Here is a 22,808-nt window from a genome sequence, read left to right on the forward strand (position 1 = left end):
ATTGTCTGAGGCTGCACTAAAACTATATGCACATTTCTTGGTCAAACAATTGCTGTATTGACAGAACATATAAATTATGTTTTTAGACAAATGTGTAATTTACACATATGTCAAACTTTCACAGGTTCTAGTGTCTCTACTAAATCTAATATGTGGCAATATTGTCCATGGAATTATAATTCTCTTGCCCAATTTGCTGGATTCAGTTGACCCAATTTGTGGACAATCAACTGTTCTTCCACTTCTTCAAACTTTGATGAAAATATTTCAGTCTCTCAGCTTTAACCCCTATTGATCTGTGGTCAAAATGAATCCCTTTAGCCCCATAAAGATTTAGCCTTACGCAATATGAAGATCTGTGAACCATAGAGAGGATGCTTCAAACACTTTCCTACAATATGTTACCTGAAAACACATATGATAATGTACTCTTGAGTCCCAAATGGCTCCTTATTGTCTATACTGTATAGTGTAGGGAAATAGTGACTCTGATGTAGTGCACTAAATAGGGAATAGGGTAGCATTTGGAACTTCCCTACCCCTCTTATACAGTAAATCCCCACCACAGGGAAATTATTTATAGGATGAAATGCAGTTTCTTTCTTTCTCTTGGTTTAATGACTGAGAACAGGGTTTATCTTTAGTTGAATTGCTCAGGAAATTACTGGGTACAGACCATTCAGTTCAGGCAGCTTAAGTATTGTTACTCTGAGCCAAGATATAGACTTTACCTGACAGTGAACAGAAACATATAAATGCAATTATACTATTTTATTCATAATACCTGATACAATATTTTACTTTTGACCGAACATCAGTTAATTGTGGTAAAAATCTTATTTTTGTGGGTATTTTCTATGCAAAAAACACAAGATGGGTGTCTGCCGTTTGCCTTGACACCGATAAAATACCAAGGAAGGGAAAGTCGAACCTGGCTGCCCGTCTGTAAATATCAAATAGCTTGATAACATTACCAGTGCACGCTCATAGGTGGGTGTCGGGCAAGATTTCATTTTTAAAAGTTCTGTGCTGTATTGCCAACTCCATCCATTGTCTGGCATTCGCATTACCTCACTGCTGTAAGTATTCTTTCAGACAAGAACGAGCGCTCGAGTTTGAAGTACGTCACTTCTTGCAGTGCAGGCGTATCCCACACTGCTGCTGCTGCGCTCGAGCCGCTCATTCAGAGTGAGGAGCCAACAATTGGACTGTAATCTCTGACTCATTAACGACTTCGAAATACACTTTTCCTTTAGATATTAAAGAATAAAACATGTCTTCAGATAAATTCAGTTTGCAGTATTCCTGTTCAAATTCGTGTTGTTTTTGGCAACAAGGAATGTTGGCAACTACTTGAGTAGCAGAAAGTTGTGAGAAGGTGAGTTTCCATGTAGGGCTTTCTGTAGGCTAATTACCCAGCAATCGTTTTCAGAGTATTGATGTTAATTTGCACATTCTGTTATAAATTATGCATTTGCTTAAAAATCTTACTTGAGAAGTGGATTAATTGAAAAAGCCTATTGACAATAATTTACAGTAGGCTATTTATAGTCTTCCTCTCAAATGATCTCAAGTGTAGCTTGCAACAGAACAATTCTAGTTGACTTGTGTTATGCCTGTTAGAGAGAGTGCCTGCGTGTGAGTGCTCTATTATCCTACATTTAGACATTTTTGTCATTTAGCAGACGGATCTTACCCAGAGCGATTTACTGTCGGCCGTGGGATTTAAGATACTCTTGAAATGTTTAATTGGATTTGGGGATTTGGTTTAAGTTGGCAGCATACCTAAGCATAGTAGTTCTCAAAACATACATCCAACTGCAATTTATTCACACTTGAGTCATTATTTTTATTTTATTTTTAGGAACTATGTTGATATACGATGCCAACATGGGAAAGCTCTTCACAGCAATTGTTATGCAGATCTTATGGAGTTGCTCAGGAATACCTGGACAGCAGACATCACCATTTCAATTTACACAAACAGTATACAATACCACTATATATGAAAACTCAGCTGCTAAAAGCTATGTAGAATGCCCAATTAAAATGGGAACATACATCACACACCCATCCTGGGACATTCAATACAAAATAGAATCTGGAGATGGAGAGCTTTTATTCAAGGCTGAAGAATATGTACTGGGAGACTTCAGTTTCCTGCGAATTAGGACCAAAGGAGGCAGCTCTGCTATACTCAACAGGGAAGTGAAGGAGCACTACTCACTGAGAGTCAAAGCACTAAAATGGAGCACCAACGCTATCGCTCAAACAAGAGTTCAAGTGCGAGTTCTGGACACCAATGATCTCCGGCCTCTTTTCTCACCAACCTCCTACACTGTTTCCGTGCCTGAACACGCTGACATCAGAACTAGCATTGTGAGAGTCACCGCCACCGATGCCGACGTCGGCTCAAATGCAGAGTACTATTTCAGCTTGGGAGGAGAACACACCCACATGTTTGCCATTCATCCTACCAGTGGGGTGATTACTCTCATGGCCAGGCTGGATTACGCTGAGCGGAGGCTGTTTGAGATGGATGTCTTGGCTGTAGATCGAGGCATGAAACTCTATGGGAGCAGTGGCTTCAGCAGCACAGCCAAGCTGACGGTCAGGGTACTGCAGGCCAATGACCACGCTCCCGTCCTCACAGCTGTTCCCTTAGCTCCATCAGCCACAGACACTGACCCTACATATGCTCTAGTAACCGTGGAAGACAATGATCAAGGGCCTAATGGTGAGATAGCATCACTGAGTATAGTAGCTGGGGACCCACTCCAGCAGTTTAGGGCAGTGAAAACCAGCCCTGGTGGAAAAGAATACAGGGTCAAAGCCATTAAGGATGTGGACTGGGATAGTTGTCAGTTTGGATGCAATCTTACACTACAGGCCGAGGATAAAGGTAGCCCACCACAGTTCTCCTCCGCTGAAGTCATTAGAGTGAGATCCCCACATGTTGATGTAAGGGCTCCTACATTTGAAAAAAACATTTACAGAGTCAACCTGACAGAATTTTCCCCGCCCAACACTTCTGTTGTAATGGTGAGAGCTATGCCAAATCACCCCATGTTGAAATACTCCATCAAATACCCCAAGATCCAACAGATCACTCATCCTTTCACTATTAATTCAAACACAGGCTTGATAACAACAACTGCAGCTATCCAAGCTGACTGTGCCAGCAAGTATGACTTTGAGGTGATTATTAATAACCAAGAACAAGCATCAACCAGGGTGGTCATCAACGTGATTGATGTAAATAATAATGCACCGGTTTTTCAGCAACCGTCCTACAGAGGCAATGTCAATGAAAATGTACCAGTGGGGACCAGCATCCTCACGGTCAGTGCCAGCGACATGGATGAAGGAGAGAATGGTTACGTTACTTACACCATCGCCAATGTAAACCCACCACAACCTTTTACCATAGATTACTTCACAGGTGTCATCAGCACTGCCAGGGAATTGGACTATGAAAAGATGCCAAGGGTTTACAACCTCCGAGTCAGAGCTTCAGATTGGGGCTCTCCTTTCCGCCGTGAAGTGGAGACTCCAGTTTCTATTACACTCAACAACCTTAATGACAATGAGCCCTTGTTTGAGAAGGTTGACTGTGAAGTGAGCTTACCAAGATACTACAGGGTGGGTGAGCAGATAGTCGCGGTGTCTGCTATCGATGCAGACGACATGGAAGGGGTTCAGCATGTAGTCATAGATGGTAACAGCCTTGGTCTTTTTGACTTGACACCAGACACCGGGCTGTTATCACTCAAGTTGCCCTTACATGACGGCGAGGCTGCAAGGTTGTCCTTCCACTCCTTACAAATTAGTGCCAACGATGGGGAGACATCAAGTAAGCCAATGTTTGTGAACATCACAGTCCTGTCTGGTTCAGGAGCCGTCTTTGAAAAGTGTGTGGATACAGGAGTGGTTGGGCGTATGGCTGAGATGCTGCTTCTTGGCACCATGCCACACTCTCAAAGGGAAGATCATTTTGAGGACATTCATTCAATCAATAATTATTTTCCTCGCTTTGTGGACTCTACTCCTAAGGTCATTGAGGTTAAAGAGGACCTACAAGTTGGGACGAGGATAGCTCATCTAAGTGCCATAGACGCAGACCATGGCTTCAGTGGAACATTGATGTTTGTGATATCTGGAGGAGATGTTGAGAGTCGTTTCATGATTGAAATGGACACGGGTTGGCTAAAGATAATGGAGCCATTAGACAGAGAAATAATGGATCAATATACTCTCAACATCACTGTGTATGATCTGGGAACACCACAGCGGTCAGCGTCACATGTCTTACAGATCAATGTCCTGGATTCAAATGACAACAGCCCAAACTTCCTCCAGAGTAGCTACTCTGTATCGATAAGGGAGGATACAGACGTAGGAACAGCTGTCATTCAGGTTGATGCCACAGATAAAGATTTAGGGGCCAACAGAATCATCAGGTATTCATTGATGGCTGAGTCCGATCACTTTGTCATAGATGACCAGACGGGAGTGGTGAAGGTTAAAAGTCCATTGGACCGGGAGCTACACCCAACTATTATCCTAAAAGTTGTGGCCTGTGATCAGGCAGTTGATGAACCTCAGATGGTTTCTACAGTATCTCTGAAGATAGTGTTAGAGGATGTCAATGACAACCCTCCTAGGTTTTTCCCCCTCCACCAGCGCGTGAAGGTGCAGGAGGACCTCCCGTTAGGGGCGGTGGTGGTCTGGCTACAGGCCCATGACCCTGACCAAGGTCAGTCTGGGCAGGTCCGTTTCAGCCTGCTGGACAATGGAGATGGAGACTTTGATGTTGATAAAACAAACGGTGCTGTTCGTATATTAAGGACCCTGGACTTTGAGAGGAGACAGGTGTATAACCTGACAGCCAGAGCCAAGGATAAAGGGAAACCTGAGTCGTTGTCCTGCACATGTTTTATTGAAGTCTACGTAGTAGATGTGGATGAGAATCTGCACCAGCCTCGGTTTGCCTCCTTTGTGGATAAGGGAAGTGTGAGAGAAGATGCTCCTATTGGCACAACTATAATGACAGTTACAGCACAAGACAATGACCAAGGTAGAGCTGGAGAAATACGCTATTCTATAAGGGACGGATCAGGCCTCGGAGTATTCACCATAGATGAAGAGAGTGGTAAGAGATTTCTTCTTTTTAAAATGATAACCTTTAAACCTAACCCTGCTACAGCATTGAAATGTACTATATATTGCATGTTGTAACCAGGTGAATGCAAAAATGGTCTTCATATATTTTCTTGTTTGGATAAAACATTTGTCCCTTTAGGCCAACACAACCCTTTATCACTGAGGTATTTAAAACCGGGTTATTCTTGAACTTACTTTGCATTTTCAATGATGTTTTTGACTTATATCTGGACTTTCATCCTGTAATGTTTGCTATGTAAAGTAGAGAGCACAGAGCTGGGATCTCGAGCCATGTGTGAGACCAGAGTTCCCAGTGATGCCTTGCTCAGTGGAAGCTCATCCCAAACTGTGACTGACATGAAACATGCTTCTTCTCTTTCTCCTCACAGGTGTCATACAGACACAGGAGCTTTTAGACCATGAGACCACCAATCATTACTGGCTGACTATCTATGGCACCGACCTAGCTGTGGTGCCTCAGTCGTCCTTTATGGAGGTCTACATTGAGGTTAGTTTATTGTTGGATTGTGTTCTTTTTTTGTCCATGTCTCTCTTTTTTATTTATCTTAATACACATGTAGCACTTTGCGATTGTTTTTCAATGACATTTGTGTTCCAAATCAAATGTATGATTATTTATTATTCAGGTTGAAGATGTCAACGACAACGCACCACAGACCTCCGAGCCAGTCTATTATCCTGAGGTCATGGAGAATTCCCCCAAGGATGTATCTGTTATCCAGGTCCATACTTCTAGACGTACTTTTAAAGAAGCACTTTTATAAACTTCCACTGTCCTCCGAGAGTTGCTGAATGTTCTCTCCCCTTCTGTTATCCAGGTGGAGGCGGTGGACCCTGACTCTGGGAACAGTGACCAGTTCGACTATAAGATAACCAGCGGGAACCCACAGGGATTCTTCAGCATCGACCACCAGACGGGTGCAATCCTAAACACTATTCATGCATTTTTACAGTGGTTCTTCCTTTAAAAGTTGCGGTCTACTGCAGCACAGATAGCGGGGTACCGCAGAATTCTATGGCACGTTATTTAAGTGTCAGCCATTGTTGCCAGAATGACACAATTTACCACATTCTGCCACGGTCCACCACAAACGGTCGCGGCATAAGCTCAAAACTTTTGAAAGAAGAACCTCACTATGCTTTGTATTGTTACACACTGATCTTTGTGTGAGACTGTCCTATTGCGTCATCATGTTTAACTGATTTTAGCCAAAGTGTTGTACTTTTCGTTATACTGTAAACCATTTGATGTCATAACAAGCGCCACAACCCTGAAAAGTTTTGCACAGTAGGCTAATTTAAACATGAACATTTTCAGTTTGCATAGACATCTCACTCAGTACGAACTCTTCTCATGGAAGCGCTCCTGTTATGCAAAGTTTTATGGCAGCACTCCCTGTAAAGTAAATCTAACATTGCTAGTCCAGTGTAGAGATAGTGTTGCTGTCTGTCCAGCATATATCTCTGTGTTTCATGTCATCTGGGTGAGCCTGGTCCCATATCTGTGCTTGTTTAGCCAACTCCTTGTAATGTCATGAAACAGTCAGAGGACTTGGCTAATGCAAATACAGATCTGGGACCAGGCTAGAGCTTGATGGCTCACCATGTCATTTAGTTTATTTCTAACACTAGACTATTTTCTGTTGTGTCCATGAGAAAGCCCTTGTGCACCCAGCCAACAGGGTTTACTGACCATGATAAAGCCCTTGTGCACTCAGCCAATAGGGTTTACTGACCATGAAAAAGCCCTTGTGCACCCAGCCAACAGGGTTTACTGACCATGAAAAAGCCCTTGTGCACCCAGCCAACAGGGTTTACTGACCATGAAAAAGCCCTTTCACTGTAAATCAACCAGCTTCATACCGCTCCCCAATGGCACCCTATTCCCTATATCGTGCACTTACTTTTGGCAAGAGCTCTGATCAAAAGGAGTGCACTATGTAGGTAATAGGGTGCCATTTGGGACAGGGACTATATCAGGTTGAGAACAATGTCGGCGTTTTTACCAAAAAAGACCCTGTGGAGAACAGATCCAACCAAGTAGGAAATGGATTCCTTCTCTAACAACTTCCAGACATTGCTACTGTAGTCTGTAGACCTATAATAGGCTACCTATCCTTAGCTACAGTATTATAATATATTTTCCCTCTGATACAGTAAATCTTGGCTTGTTTCTTTATACTATAACTGTTGAGAAGAACAAGTTACTTCCATTATGTCATTATTTAGTTACTTCATTGTTAATTCAAGTAGCAATCAAGAACCTTCCCAGCCCTATGTTGTGGTGGACTTTCCCCCTACATAACTAACATAATGCTATGCTATCAACAGGCTTGGCTTACAAAACATATTTTTTCCCACTGCTAATCATACATAGCACACAAAACAGCCATCGTTTATGTGGTTTCAATGGGCAAGTGGACTCCACATTTAACCTAACAAGCATCCCGTTAAGTCTTGGGAAAAAACAGTTTTCCTTTCCTCAGAATATGGCACAAACTTGTTGTATTGGAAGTGGTTAATTTCTTTGGGCTTATGTGCATGAATTTGTGTATAAAACCTGTGTTTATGGCCCAGTTTTTAAGGACCATATATAAAGTAGAACATGTCTGAAGGTCTATTCCAGCTCCTCAGAGCTGGGTGGAGCTACATGTACTGGGTACAAGACACAAACATTCTATGCCTCTGAAACATACCCATGTTCATTTGCCTTTGAACAACATTAACCCACATTATCAGTGATGCAAATGGGAGTTTTGCAAGAACACAGGAGTATCTTACATGTAGATCATGACTGTATTAATACAGTCTGTGTTTGATATCTGACCTGACAGGTTTGGTGACAACCACTTCAAGAAAACTGGACAGAGAGCAGCAAGAGGAACATGCACTGGAGGTGAACCATATTTCCTATTGGACGTTCTGGAAATCAATATCCAATTAATCAAAATAAGTGACACCTAATGCTTGCTTGACCCTTCCCCTCCTTCCTCACTCCCAGATCACAGTAACAGACAAGGGCGTGCCAGCCAGGTCCACAGCTGTCCGGGTGGTGGTGAGGGTACAGGATGAGAACGACAACTCCCCACAGTTCCTGGAGAAGATCTATAAGGTCCAGCTCCCAGAGAGGGACAGGTCAGACAGGGACAGGTCAAATGGAGACAGGGAGAGACCAACAGAGAGGAGGGGGGTTGCTAAGAGCGAGCCAATCTACAGAGTGATCGCCTCTGACAGAGACACGGGCCCCAACGCTGAGGTGTCCTACAGCATCGAGGAGGGAGACGAGCAGGGGAGGTTCTTCATCGAACCCCAAACTGGCCATGTGTTCTCCAGAGAGGTTGTCTCGGCAGGACAGCATGCCATCCTTACAGTAAGTCTGTGCAGCTTGTTACAGTAGCTACTGTGGTATTACATCTGTTTAGCAATGAAATGTATTCAATTATCTATCGTATTTATATAGCCATTCAGCACCAGCCTGCAGCTTCAAACTTTGCATTTAAATATGAACTAGGTAAAGACATGCAATATGTATGCTCAACATGTGTATTAAGTCTGCTCAGCATGCTACTGATGTATAACATGTGTATTAAGTCTGCTCAGCATGCTACTGATGTATAACATGTGTATTAATTCTGCCAACATGCTACTGATGTATAACATGTGTATTAAGTCTGCTCAGCATGCTACTGATGTATAACATCTGTATTAAGTCTGCTCAGCATGCTACTGATGTATAACGTGTATTAATTCTGCTCAGCATGCTACTGATGTATAACGTGTATTAATTCTGCTCAGCATGCTACTGATGTATAACATCTGTATTAAGTCTGCTCAACATGCTACTGATGTATAACATGTGTATTAAGTCTGCTCAACATGCTACTGATGTATAACATGTGTATTAAGTCTTCTCAGCATGCTACTGATGTATAACATCTGTATTAAGTCTGCTCAACATGCTACTGATGTATAACATGTGTATTAAGTCTGCTCAGCATGCTACTGATGTATAACATCTGTATTAAGTCTGCTCAACATGCTACTGATGTATAACATCTGTATTAAGTCTGCTCAACATGCTACTGATGTATAACATGTGTATTAAGTCTGCTCAGCATGCTACTGATGTATAACATCTGTATTAAGTCTGCTCAACAGGCTACTGATGTATAACATGTGTATTACGTCTGCTCAGCATGCTACTGATGTATAACATCTGTATTAAGTCTGCTCAACATGCTACTGATGTATAACATGTGTATTAAGTCTGCTCAGCATGCTACTGATGTATAACATCTGTATTAAGTCTGCTCAACATGCTACTGATGTATAACATGTGTATTAAGTCTGCTCAGCATGCTACTGATGTATAACATCTGTATTAAGTCTGCTCAACATGCTACTGATGTATAATGTGTATTAATTCTGCTCAACGTGCTACTGATGTATAACATGTATGTATAATATGTCCATTTAGGACAAGGCAGCACCTTAAGTATTTCTGTTAATAACCCAGTTATTATCCCTTGCTCTCCCATGTTGTGCCGTTGCCCAGATTAAAGTGGTGGACAACGGGAGACCCCAAAGGTCCTCAACCTGTCGGCTGCACATTGAGTGGATCGTGAGGCCTGAGCCCTCCTCTGAGCCCTTGGTGTTTGAAGAGACCTCCCTCGTCTTCTCTGTCATGGAGACTGACCCAGTGGCTCACATGGTGGGGGTCATCTCCACGCAACCCATAGACGCACCTGTCTGGTTCCAAATCATAGGTAACCAGTAACACACATTAGTGTTTCCAGACTCACCTGTCTGGTTCCAAATCACCGGTAACCAGTAACACACATTAGTGTTTCCAGACTCACCTGTCTGGTTCCAAATTGCCGGTAACCAGTAACACACATTAGTGTTTCCAGACTCACCTGTCTGGTTCCAAATCGCCGGTAACCAGTAACACACATTAGTGTTTCCAGACTCACCTGTCTGGTTCCAAATCACCGGTAACCAGTAACACACATTAGTGTTTCCAGACTCACCTGTCTGGTTCCAAATCACAGGTAACCAGTAACACACATTAGTGTTTCCAGACTCACCTGTCTGGTTCCAAATCACCGCTAACCAGTAACACACATTAGTGTTTCCAGACTCACCTGTCTGGTTCCAAATCACAGGTAACCAGTAACACACATTAGTGTTTCCAGACTCACCTGTCTGGTTCCAAATCACCGGTAACCAGTAACACACATTAGTGTTTCCAGACTCACCTGTCTGGTTCCAAATCGCCGGTAACCAGTAACACACATTAGTGTTTCCAGACTCACCTGTCTGGTTCCAAATCACCGGTAACCAGTAACACACATTAGTGTTTCCAGACTCACCTGTCTGGTTCCAAATCACCGGTAACCAGTAACACACATTAGTGTTTCCAGACCCACCTGTCTGGTTCCAAATCACCGGTAACCACATTAATCATTTCCCATGCAGAAAATGTGTGAATGTGGGTTACTATTGTTGATGTCAGCATTATTCTGTAAAAACTTGAGCTGCTATGTTGAAGTCTTTAGGCTTATAACAACCCCTGTTGGAAGTAAGGCTTGCTTGGTAACAACCCCTGTTAGAAGTAAGGCTTGCTAGATAACAATCCCTGTTAGAAGTAAGGCTTGCTAGGTAACAACCCCTGTTAGAAGTAAGGCTTGCTAGATAACAACCCCTGTTAGAAGTAAGGCTTGCTAGGTAACAACCCCTGTTAGAAGTAAGGCTTGCTAGATAACAACCGCTGTTAGAAGTAAGGCTTGCTAGGTAACAACCCCTGTTAGAAGTAAGGCTTGCTAGATAACAACCCCTGTTAGAAGTAAGGCTTGCTAGATAACAACCCCTGTTAGAAGTAAGGCTTGCTAGGTAACAACCACTGTTAGAAGTAAGGCTTGCTAGATAACAACCCCTGTTAGAAGTAAGGCTTGCTAGGTAACAACCCCTGTTAGAAGTAAGGCTTGCTAGGTAACAACCCCTGTTAGAAGTAAGGCTTGCTAGGTAACAACCCCTGTTAGAAGTAAGGCTTGCTAGGTAACAACCCCTGTTAGAAGTAAGGCTTGCTAGATAACAACCCCTGTTAGAAGTAAGGCTTGCGAGATAACAACCCCTGTTAGAAGTAAGGCTTGCTAGGTAACAACCCCTGTTAGAAGTAAGGCTTGCTAGATAACAACCCCTGTTAGAAGTAAGGCTTGCTAGGTAACAACCCCTGTTAGAAGTAAGGCTTGCTAGGTAACAACCCCTGTTAGAAGTAAGGCTTGCTAGGTAACAACCCCTGTTAGAAGTAAGGCTTGCTAGGTAACAACCCCTGTTAGAAGTAAGGCTTGCTAGGTAACAACCCCTGTTAGAAGTAAGGCTTGCTAGATAACAACCCCTGTTAGAAGTAAGGCTTGCTAGGTAACAACCCCTGTTAGAAGTAAGGCTTGCTAGATAACAACCCCTGTTAGAAGTAAGGCTTGCTAGGTAACAACCCCTGTTAGAAGTAAGGCTTGCTAGGTAACAACCCCTGTTAGAAGTAAGGCTTGCTAGATAACAACCCCTGTTAGAAGTAAGGCTTGCTAGGTAACAACCCCTGTTAGAAGTAAGGTTTGCTAGATAACAACCCGTTAGACATCGTTCACTTCTCTTCCTCTTTACCTCTTTTACTGCACTAATTAACTGTCCTACAACTGACAACTTGATCTCTCTTCTGTTCTGCTCCTCCGTTCAAACTCTTCTCTTACTCTCACCCTCTGCGGATTTCTCTTTAATTGGCAAGGAGACATGCACGCTAAAGAAGTGTTTCACATCGCTCAAATGGCTTGCGACTTGACATGTACTACAGAAGGTATCTGCTGCAGAGATTACCCAGATCTTATTATCTACCTCCTGTTCTTTGTTAGGCTTTGTGATGCTTTCTCAGAATGCCCAACTTGTACAGATTTCATAGAAAAATGTAACATGGTTGATTAAATAAAATTGTGTATGTCTATTCTTGACATTTGTCCACTCTCTTGTGGTGTTGTTATCAAATAGAATAAGATTAAATAGGATTATATGGGTTTACGCTTAAGCATAGAAGACAATGCATCCAAAAAAAGCTCTATATGTCTCCTGTTGAGAGAAAGGGAAACGTTAATTTAATCCACTGTCACTTCTCATTACGCTGATAACAGGTGGCAACGCTGACAGCCGCTTCGATGTAGGCAAGGGCAGTGGAACCGTCATTTTAGCCAAACCCCTCCATGCAGAACCAAAATCAAATTACAGCCTGACAGTGGAGGCAACAGATGGAAACAGATACATCAGCACCCAGGTAATTCACGACACTGAAAAACACAGGACTGAATATTTTTTCCCAGATAACTCCTGCCATATGGGTACCATGCTAGCATCCAGGGAATGCAGTTGTCTTGTCACACTGCCGAATGACAAATGAGTTGGCTGTTGGATTTTTATGTACATCTTCCAACGTATTTTAAATGATTCAGAGATATTGTAAAGCAGGGGTTGGCAACAGGCCCGTAAAGGGATTATTTAGGGGCAATGTTTTTAGTAAAAAAAACTTTATTTAGAATGAAAGTATTCCAATGAATAAAAAAGAGACGTGATGGTGTTCAATGTAATTGTCACGTTCGCTGGAATAATTATCGGACCAAGCTGCAGCGCGATATGGTTTCCACATATTATTTATTAGAAACGCACCAAAAGAACATAGAAAGAACGAAACAAACAACGAACCGTAACAAAGACGTGTAACATACACTAACTCAAAACAATATCTCATAAAACACAGGTGGAAAAAATGCTACTTAAATATGATCCCCAATTAGAGACAACGATAGCCAGCTGCCTCTAATTGGGAATCATACCCAACACCAACCTAGAAAAATGAAACTAGAACCCCACATAGAAAAGAATAACTAGAAAACCCCACAGTCACGCCCTGACCTACTTTACCATAGAAAAACAAAGGCTCTCTATGGCCAGGGCGTGACAGTAATTAAGGTATGAAATTATTATTTTCAAATAAAAACAATTTTTGGGCTTAGTTGTGGTCAATTTGCAGTGTACAAATTATTATAATTATGTTGCGTCCCTCCGACCATCTGCCCACGGCTGAGTCTATACTTAACAAAAATGTAAACGCAGCATGCAACATTTTCAAATATTTTACTGAGTTATCAGTCAATTAAAATAAATTCAAATAAAAACAATTTTTGGGCTTAGTTGTGGTCAATTTGCAGTGTACAAATTATTATAATTATGTTGCGTCCCTCCGACCATCTGCCCACGGCTGAGTCTATACTTAACAAAAATGTAAACGCAGCATGCAACATTTTCAAATATTTTACTGAGTTATCAGTCAATTAAAATAAATTCATTGCCTAGTCATATGAATTTCACATGACTAGGCAGGGGTGCAGCCATCGGTATGCCTGGGAAGGCATATGCCCACCTACTTGTGAGCCAGGTCCACCCACTGGGAAGCCAGGCCCAGCCAATCAGAATTATCTTTCCCCTACAAAAGGGCGTTATTACAGACAAAAATACTCCTCAGCTTCATCGGCTGTCCGGGTGGCTGGCCTCAGATCCTGCAGGTGAAGCCGGATGTGGAGGTCCTGGGCTGGTTCCATGTGGTTGTGAGGCCAGTTGTACATACTGCCAAATTCTCTAAAATTACATTGGGAGGCGGCTTATGGTAGAGAAATTAACATTAAATTCTCTGGCAACAGCTCTAGTGGACATTCCTGCAGTCAGCATGCCAATTGCATGCTCCTTCAAACCTTGAGTCATTGATGGCATTGTGTTGTGTGACAAAACTGCACATTTTAACATTTTAGAGTGGCCTTTTATTGTCCCCAGTGTAAGGTGCACCCAGTGTAAGGTGCACCTGTATAATGATCATGCTGTTTAATCAGCTTCTTGATATGCCACACCTGTCAGGTGGATGGATTATCTTGGCAAAGGAGAAATTCTCACTAACAGGGATGTAAACAAATGTTAGAGAAATAAGCTTTTTGTGCATAGGAACATTTCTGGGATCTTTTATTTCAGCTCATGAAACATGGGACCAACACTACATGTTGCATTTAGATTTTTGTTCAGAATAGTTGTAAAATGTTAAATGCAATACATCGGTGATGACTGACATTTAGGGAATCAAAAAGAAGCAGCACTAGGTATAATGTTGTAGGCCTTAGGCTGCGACCTTGTAAGACATTTCATATACTGCACACATTACCTTGAGACTAAGGCAATTTTATCTAGGTATAGTTTGTGTTGAGTGATCTGCACCAAATACATATACCTCCTTGTTCCTATAGCCACAACATCCTCAAGCCGTCCATGTGTGCTTGTTGTTGGTGGAGGATTTGTAGGTGTTTGTGCACAGAAATGGCAGGCATCACCATGACCTGGTCTGGGGTGAAGCGATTGGTTAGACAGGGAATGACATTCACTGTTTTGGTATGGTTCAGTCTCAGTTTCAGTGTCTCTGGTTCCAGAGAAATTCCACCATGAAATGATAATCATGAGCTGCATACTAAATCGAACCCTATTCCTTATTATAGTAGTGCACTACATTAGGGATAGGCTGTCATCTGGGATGCACACATGGCCTTCATATGGTTTTAAAGGTCCAGGTTTAGAGAATTGTTTACCCAAGCGGTTTTATTGCAATCTAGGCATCTGCCAAACACTATCATTTCTTCATTTGTTTGTTTGTAGAGACTTTTTCTCTAAAAAGCACATTTATTTATGGCAATTTCTACCTCAGTTTAATTTCTACCATATGTTCCTGCACATAATGCCGTTGAGTCACTTCTCTTTCCCCTCTTATGTGGGTTCATGGAGTATGGAACTAATGTTGAAAATAGCTACAGTACCAAAATATTGGACATTCAAACAGGATCTTAGAAGTGAACACTTTTAGTGCTGACTCCACTCAGGAAACAAGGGAAGACTATTTTAAATATAAAAGTGTAATGCATGACAGCAATGAAGATGTCCACACTTAAAGCTGACTGTTAAGTTCATTTGCAAGATGTTGGAAATCGGTGCAACAAATACTTACACAGCAATGCATGACAGCAATTAATATGTAATGCATACTGTTATTTTCATTTGCATACTGTTGTAACTAAATGCATTTTGAAACAAACAGCCTCTTTTCAATTTGCAGTATGTTGGAAATTGGTGCAACACATACACAGTCTTCATTTACCTAGGTGTTCATCAAAGTGATTGACACCAACAACCACCAGCCCCAGTTCTCTCAGCCCCAGTATGAGGTCAGCATCCCAGAGGACACAGCACCAGAAACAGGCATTCTGCAGCTCAGTGCCACAGACAGAGACCAGAGGAACAAGCTAACCTTCACTCTGCTGAGCAGCACTGATCTCTTCAGCCAGAGGAAGTTCAGGCTGGACCCTGGGACGGGACAGCTCTACACCACAGAACCACTGGACCACGAGGTCATGAACAAACACACCCTCACTGTCATGGTAAGACAACATGAGGGATCTACCGCCACACCCTTACTGTCATGTTAAGACGACATGAGGGATCTACCGTCACACACTCACTGTTATGGTAAGACAACATGAGGGATCTACCGCCACACCCTTACTGTCATGGTAAGACGACATGAGGGATCTACCGTCACACACTCACTGTCATGGTAAGACGACATGATGGATCTACCGCCACACACTCACTGTCATGGTAAGACGACATGAGGGATCTACCGCCACACACTCACTGTCATGGTAAGACGACATGATGGATCTACTGCCACACACTCACTGTCATGGTAAGACGACATGAGGGATCTATCGCCACGCCCTCACTTTCATGGTAAGACGACATGAGGGCTCTACCACCACGCCCTCACTGTCATGGTAAGACGACATGAGGGCTCTACCGCCACACCCTCACTGTCATAGTAAGACAAACCTAGGTATTTAATTTGACTGTGTCCCAGATGGCACCCTATTCCCTTTATAGTGCACTACTTTTGACCATGGCCCACAAAAGTAGTGCACTATATAGGGAGGAGGGTGCTATTATTTGGAACGCACTATGAGTCATGTATCACTCATAACACGCAAATCCAGCTGATAAACAAGCCTTTCAAATCATATCCAATCAAGATGACAAACAACCCTTTCAGATCAAATCAAGCGGACAAACAAAACTTTCAAATCAAGCGGATAAACAGGCCTTTCTGTGTTACTGTGTGGAGGTCTTGGTTGATGTTTTGTTTGAGAAACAGGCCTGTAGGAATAACTGGTACAGTGTAGCACCTACCCATGTGTGATATAATGTCTTATATGAGTACTGTGATCCATGTGTTTTCCAGGTGTGTGATGATTGTGTGCCTGTAAAGCGTAACCTGGTCAGAGTGATAGTTAACGTGGAGGACACCAATGATAACACCCCCTGGTTCACCAGCCCCCGGTACTCAGGCCAGGTGTTTGAGTCAGCTGCTGTGGGATCGGCTGTACTTCAAGTTACTGCTCAGGACCGAGACAGAGGAAGCAATGCAGAGATCAGCTACATCATAGAGTCAGGTACAGTACTGTTCCTACCACACTGTTGAAACCATGACTCTGTGTACCATGACCATTTTTAGTCTTTGACTATTAATTAATAACTACAGTACACCAGACTGTAGAATAACAATCCATGCTGTTACTAATATCTTTGCTTTTTACTCTCTTTTGGTGTTTTCCCTTCACAGGGAACGAGGACAACTCGTTTGCTATCGACCTAGTCCTGGGGACCATTACAGTGGCTAAGGAGCTAGATCGTGATGACAAGAGTCAGTTTGAGCTGGCTGTAAAGGCGTCAGACAGAGGAGCGCCTCCACTGAGTGCGGTGACAACAGTACGTATAGCTGTCACTGTGCCAGATAACGCCAGGCCCAGGTTCCCTGAGGAGGAGATCTCAGCTGTTATCAGTGAGACAGCCCCTGTAGGGAGCTTAGTTACTCTGGTCTCTGCCTCCAGTCACTCTTCTGTCCTCTACCAGATCAGAGAGGGAAATGTCAATAACGCCTTCGATATCAATCCAACCTCTGGGGTTGTTGTCACTCAGAGGCTGTTGGACTATGAGAGTGTGTCTTCATATAGACTGACAGTGCAGGCCACCAACATGGCAGAGATGGTGAACTATGTTACAGTCCTTATTCACCTCAGAGATGAGAATGACAACAGTCCAGTGTTCACACAGACAGAGTTCAGAGGAGTTGTCAGTGAGTCCGCCCCTGTTAACAGTGTGGTGCTAACCAATGGAAGGTCTCCTCTGGTTATCCAAGCCACTGATGCTGACAGTGATCTGAATGGCAGGCTGGTCTACCAGATTGTAGAGCCCTATGCCCTTGAATACTTCGCCATTGACTCCAGCACCGGAGTCATTCGCACTGTCACTGGCCTGGATTATGAGCAGAGGTCAGAGTTCAACTTCACTGTGCAGGTCCATGACAGTGGAAAGCCAAAACTTTTCTCTGAGATCATAGCCTATGTCACCATCCACATCACTGATGTCAATGATTGCCCCCCAACATTCAGCCAAGACGTGTTTGAGACGTCTGTCATAGTGCCAACCTACAGTGGAGTGAAGGTGATTTCTATAAACGCCACTGATCTGGATTCAGGAGCTGGTTCCAAACTACTGTTCTCTATCTCAGATGGAAACATAGGAGGTCAATTCATGATTGATCCCAAGTCAGGCGTTATTTCTGTTTTGAATCCAGCCCGGTTGCGAAATGGGTACGAGTTGACAGTCGGAGTGTCTGATGGGAAGTTCACCAAGACTGCCATGGTCAAAATTAACATAAGAGAGAATCAGAACAAAGATCTGGCGTTTGCCAAGGACCTGTATACTGTCTCTCTACCAGAGAACTCATCTGAGAGGAAAACTCTGGCTGTGGTGACTGCTGCGAGAAAAAGGTTAAACGAACCTCTGTTTTACACCATCCTGAACCCACAGGGGAGGTTTGAAATTGGACACACCTCTGGTGTGCTGTTTACGACTGGAGTACCTTTCAATCGAGAGGAACAGGATACATTTGAGATCGTTGTGGAGGTGACGAAGGAACACAGATCCTCAGGGGTGGCTCATGCTCTTGTGGTGGTGACCATTGAAGATGTAAATGACAATGAGCCTGTGTTCGTGGGACTCCCCTACTCAGCCCTGGTGCAGTTAGATTCAGCAGTGGGTCAGGTTGTCAGGCAGATAACCACTGTGGATAAAGACATTGGTAGGAATGCTGAGATCAAATACCAGCTGAAAGAAGACTGGGGATATTTTCAGATCAGCCCCTCAGGGGAAATCTCACTCAAAGGGACCGTTCACCCAAAAGACGTTGACACTAAGTTTGCAATCAGCGTCATCGCTAAAGACAGAGGGGACCCATCTCTCTCGGCAACAGTGGAGGTGGCTGTGACAGTGGTGAGCAAAGCCGTACCTGTGTTTGAAAAATCATCCTATGACATAGTTATACCAGAGGATGTTCCATTAGACACCTCCATTGTGAAGATCCAGGCCAATGCTTCAGAGGGACCAAGGACTGTCTATAGCATATCAAAGGGAGACCCTTTAGGTCAGTTCTCCATTAGTTTCATCACTGGTGTCTTCCATGTTGTACAGCCGTTGGACTACGAGACCCACCCAGCATACAGACTTAGTATCCGAGCCTCAGACTCACTTACAGGGGCTCACTCTGAAGTGTTCCTTGACATTATCTTGGAGGACGTCAATGATAATGCACCGACTTTCAAAGAGAGGTTATATGAGGCTAGTGTGTCTGAGTTGGCTGACATTGACTCGTCAGTGTTACAGGTGTCTGCTACAGACTCAGACTCGGGCAACAACAAAGTGCTGTTTTACCAGTTAGTGGAGGAGGGGGGTGGCTCAGAATACTTCACCATTGACCAAGAGAGTGGGGTGATCATGACCTCTGGCCTGTTAGACTTTGAGGTGGGACCACAACATAGGTTGGTGGTCAGAGCTGTGGATGGGGGTGTCCCTGCCCAATCCAGTGAGGTCCAGGTCATCATCTCAGTGACAGACATCAATGACAACCCACCAGTCTTCACACATCATCTGTATAAGGCTATTGTCAGCCAGCTGGCCCAAAGGGGTCATTTTGTAGCCTGTGTGAGGACCTCTGATGCTGACCTGTCAGACACTGACCGCCTGGAGTACTCCCTACTCTCTGGCAATGAGGACTCCAGCTTCACCATAGACGGAAGGAGTGGAGAGATTGTCATATCGAAATACCGCAAGCTGAACAGGGAGACACTCTACAACCTCAGTGTGTCTGTGTCTGATGGGCTTTATAGTAGTGTATGTAATGTACAGGTCACAGTGGTCACTTCTAACCTCCACAGCCCCTCTTTCTCCCACACTGACTCTGTTGTAGAGCTGTTGGAGAACTCACCTGTTGGCACTTTGGTCACTCAAGTCACAGCTACCGATAAAGATCTTGGAGTGTATGGCAAGGTGACATATTACATAGTGAATGATGTCGCAAAGGACAAATTCACTATCAATGAAAATGGGGAGATTTTTACTGTGGAAAGCTTAGACAGAGAAAATGTCATCACTAACCTAATCTCTATTAGTCTGATGGCTAAAGATGGAGGGGGAAAGCTAGGCTTCACCTCTGTCAACGTGATCCTGACTGATGTTAACGATAACGCTCCTCAGTTCAGGGCAGCAGAATACAAAGCCAATATTCCCAGGGATGTCTCTGAAGGAACTGTCATAGTCAGAGTTACTGCTGTGGACGCAGATGAAGGCAGCAATGCTGACATCACTTACACTGTACAATCTGAGGTGGGAGGTTTTGACATACATCCTCTCAATGGTGATATAATTGCCAAAAATAATTTTACAGACTATAAAAATGACCTCTTTTCCTTTTATGTGAGTGCTAAAGACGGTGGAGATCCACCGAAAAAAACTTTGGTGCCAGTATATATCAGACTACTGCCCAAGGAGGTGACCGTGCCAAAACTAGTTGAGTTACAGAAGAGATGGTCAGTCAGTGAGGGTCTTCCTATAGGTTCTGAGATTGATGTCATCCAAGAGAGTGAGCAGCTTTTGATATACAACCTTGTTAAAGGCAGCACCCCTGAGAGCAACCAAGACCAAGTCTTCGTTGTCAACACAGACACAGGGAAGCTCAAACTAGCCAAACGTCTTGACTTTGAAACCACTAAATGGTACCTGCTGACTCTGCAGGCACAGGGCGACCTAGAGGACATTGATGTGATTACTACTGCCCAACTCCATATTCAGGTACAGGACGTCAACGATAACAGTCCACAGTTTGAATCGGACTCTTACAGATCATTTGTTGTTGAGAACCTACCTAAAGGGACCTCAGTGATTCAGGTGAAAGCTACTGATCTAGACTCAGGATTGAATGGCCAGGTTACCTACAGTCTGGACCAGTATCAAAACTCTGTAGATGTCCTGGGGATGTTTGCTGTGGATGAAGAGTCAGGGTGGGTCACAACCCTGAAGGAGCTGGACCGGGAGCAGCAGGACCGGTACTCAGTAGCAGTACTGGCTACAGACAGAGGGCATGACGGGAGGCTGAATACCGCTGCCACAGTGGAGGTGACGGTGGTAGACGTCAATGACAATCCTATGCACTTCACGGCAGAGGTGTTCAGGGCCAGCGTCAGTGAGGACATCCCCGTTCCTAGCAGGGCCATAACAGTCCTGAGGACCATCGACAGAGACTCTGAAGACCTCAACAAGCCAATCTGCTGTTTCATCACAGGTACTCTAGCTGGCTTGAGTAAACAGATTGTCTTAGAATTACAGAATGTTACAGGGATGTTTCAGTTGCTTTGGATAATTTTGCAAAATTGTTTGTTACCCTGAATGTTAAATGTATTTTGCCTCTCCCAGGAGGTGATCCACGTGCTCAGTTTGACCTGGAGCACTCTCAGGGGGAGTGGAGGGTGGTGGTGAGGAGAGCTCTGGACAGGGAGGAGAGGGACAGTTACCTCCTGAACGTCACTGCTTCCGATGGAACGTCTGTGACCACAGCCACTGTGGAGATCAGTGTCCTCGATGCAAATGACAACAGTCCTGTCTGTGAGAGGGTAAGGGTTGGGCAGTACAACACGACAACAGTCCTGTCTGTGAGAGGGTAAGGGTTGGGCAGTACAACACGACAACAGTCCTGTCTGTGAGAGGGTAAGGGTTGGGCAGTACAACACGACAACAGTCCTGTCTGTGAGAGGGTAAGGGTTGGGCAGTACAAAACGACAACAGTCCTGTCTGTGAGAGGGTAAGGGTTGGGCAGTACAAAGGCACTTAGAGAACATACTGTAACAGAGTGAAAGTACTTTTAAACAAAATGACCCTACGAAGTTTCTATGTAATATGAAGTCCAAAATGTTCTATGTATTTTGTTGAGTTTCTTACAGAGTTGTTTACCTCATGTAACGCCCATGACTCCTCTACAGGCTCTCTATGCCCAGACAGTCCCTGAGAACTCTCCTGAAGGGAGGCTGGTCCTGCAAGTCTCTGCCATTGATGCAGACATCCAATCCAACGCTCAGATCTCATACACTCTCTCTGGAGATGGGGCTGATTACTTTAGCATTGAATCAGACACAGGTACTCTATATCAATCAAACATATAATCATCATGTTTGGTGAAAATTGTTCACCAAATGTTACTATAAATGTTCTAGGAGTGGAGCCTGTAGAACCTAAGACGTAGTTGTCTGTGCTGTGTGTTTTCTGAAGGCCGGCTGAGAACCCTGTTGCCGTTGGACCGTGAGGAGAGGGATGTGTACAGTCTATTGGTACAAGCGAATGACGGAGGACAGCGTTACTGCCAGGCTAATGTGATGATAACAGTGGGAGATGTCAACGATAACGCTCCTGAGTTCACAGCTGACCCCTACCCTGTCACAGTCTTTGAGAACACTGAGATAAACACGTATGTGGCACGGCTACAGGCCACTGATCTGGATGCAGGTAAGAGGCATTAACTTACCAAAAAGTATATCCTGTTATTAGACAGAGCTAATTTCATAAATGCGTGGCTATATCACGATTTACGGATCAAATAGAATAGATATGCTGATGTAATGAATAAAGAGCCTTGAGAAAAGTCCTAATTCACATTCAAAATAAATGGTTGGTGTGGTATACCTTTTGAAGTAAGTCTTGCAGAAGTTTCCAAAGTCATAAGCAAGCGCTGGTTGCTCTTTGTTGCAAGTAATCAATTATGTAGTAAGACAGAATGAGGTCTGTGCTTTATCCTGGTATTAACGGAAGACACACACACATAGAAACACAAATTAACACGGCCCAGGCTGATGGAATTATTCAACTGGAAAAAGATTGCTTTGATGATAAGCTGACAATGTTATTTAGTCTGTTATTGACAGTAGTCCTTTCCTCTTAACAGTTAACAGTCAAGCCCAAATATTCCTCGAAATCATATTAAACACCGGCAAGCTGTGTAAATAATATTTCCTCTCCATCCAAGGAAAACAACAACAAAAGAATGAAAGACTTCCTCTATATGGACCTAATGCAGTGAGTGATTGATACGGACAGTGCTTTTGTCCATTGGTCCT

The 22,808-nt window shown here is 43.6% G+C and overlaps 1 protein-coding gene across 1 annotated transcript in view; it reads left to right on the forward strand.

Moving 5' to 3' along the window:
• Positions 1 to 1,870: 1,870 nt before the first annotated feature.
• The window catches only part of fat1b (FAT atypical cadherin 1b), a 43,008-nt gene continuing 22,070 nt past the window's right edge, over positions 1,871 to 22,808 (forward strand). The window contains exons 1-14 of the mRNA XM_020502086.2: positions 1,871 to 5,152; positions 5,553 to 5,671; positions 5,811 to 5,906; positions 6,003 to 6,102; positions 8,019 to 8,080; positions 8,186 to 8,554; positions 9,740 to 9,950; positions 12,363 to 12,502; positions 15,417 to 15,692; positions 16,550 to 16,760; positions 16,931 to 20,986; positions 21,118 to 21,314; positions 21,681 to 21,834; positions 21,967 to 22,200. Of these exons, the coding sequence (XP_020357675.2) occupies positions 1,891 to 5,152; positions 5,553 to 5,671; positions 5,811 to 5,906; positions 6,003 to 6,102; positions 8,019 to 8,080; positions 8,186 to 8,554; positions 9,740 to 9,950; positions 12,363 to 12,502; positions 15,417 to 15,692; positions 16,550 to 16,760; positions 16,931 to 20,986; positions 21,118 to 21,314; positions 21,681 to 21,834; positions 21,967 to 22,200 (9,487 nt within the window). The 5' untranslated portion in view covers positions 1,871 to 1,890. The remainder of the gene's footprint in view (positions 5,153 to 5,552; positions 5,672 to 5,810; positions 5,907 to 6,002; positions 6,103 to 8,018; positions 8,081 to 8,185; positions 8,555 to 9,739; positions 9,951 to 12,362; positions 12,503 to 15,416; positions 15,693 to 16,549; positions 16,761 to 16,930; positions 20,987 to 21,117; positions 21,315 to 21,680; positions 21,835 to 21,966; positions 22,201 to 22,808) is intronic.

The sequence above is a fragment of the Oncorhynchus kisutch genome, linkage group LG15 (assembly GCF_002021735.2).
Source record: "Oncorhynchus kisutch isolate 150728-3 linkage group LG15, Okis_V2, whole genome shotgun sequence".
Taxonomy (NCBI): domain Eukaryota; kingdom Metazoa; phylum Chordata; class Actinopteri; order Salmoniformes; family Salmonidae; genus Oncorhynchus; species Oncorhynchus kisutch.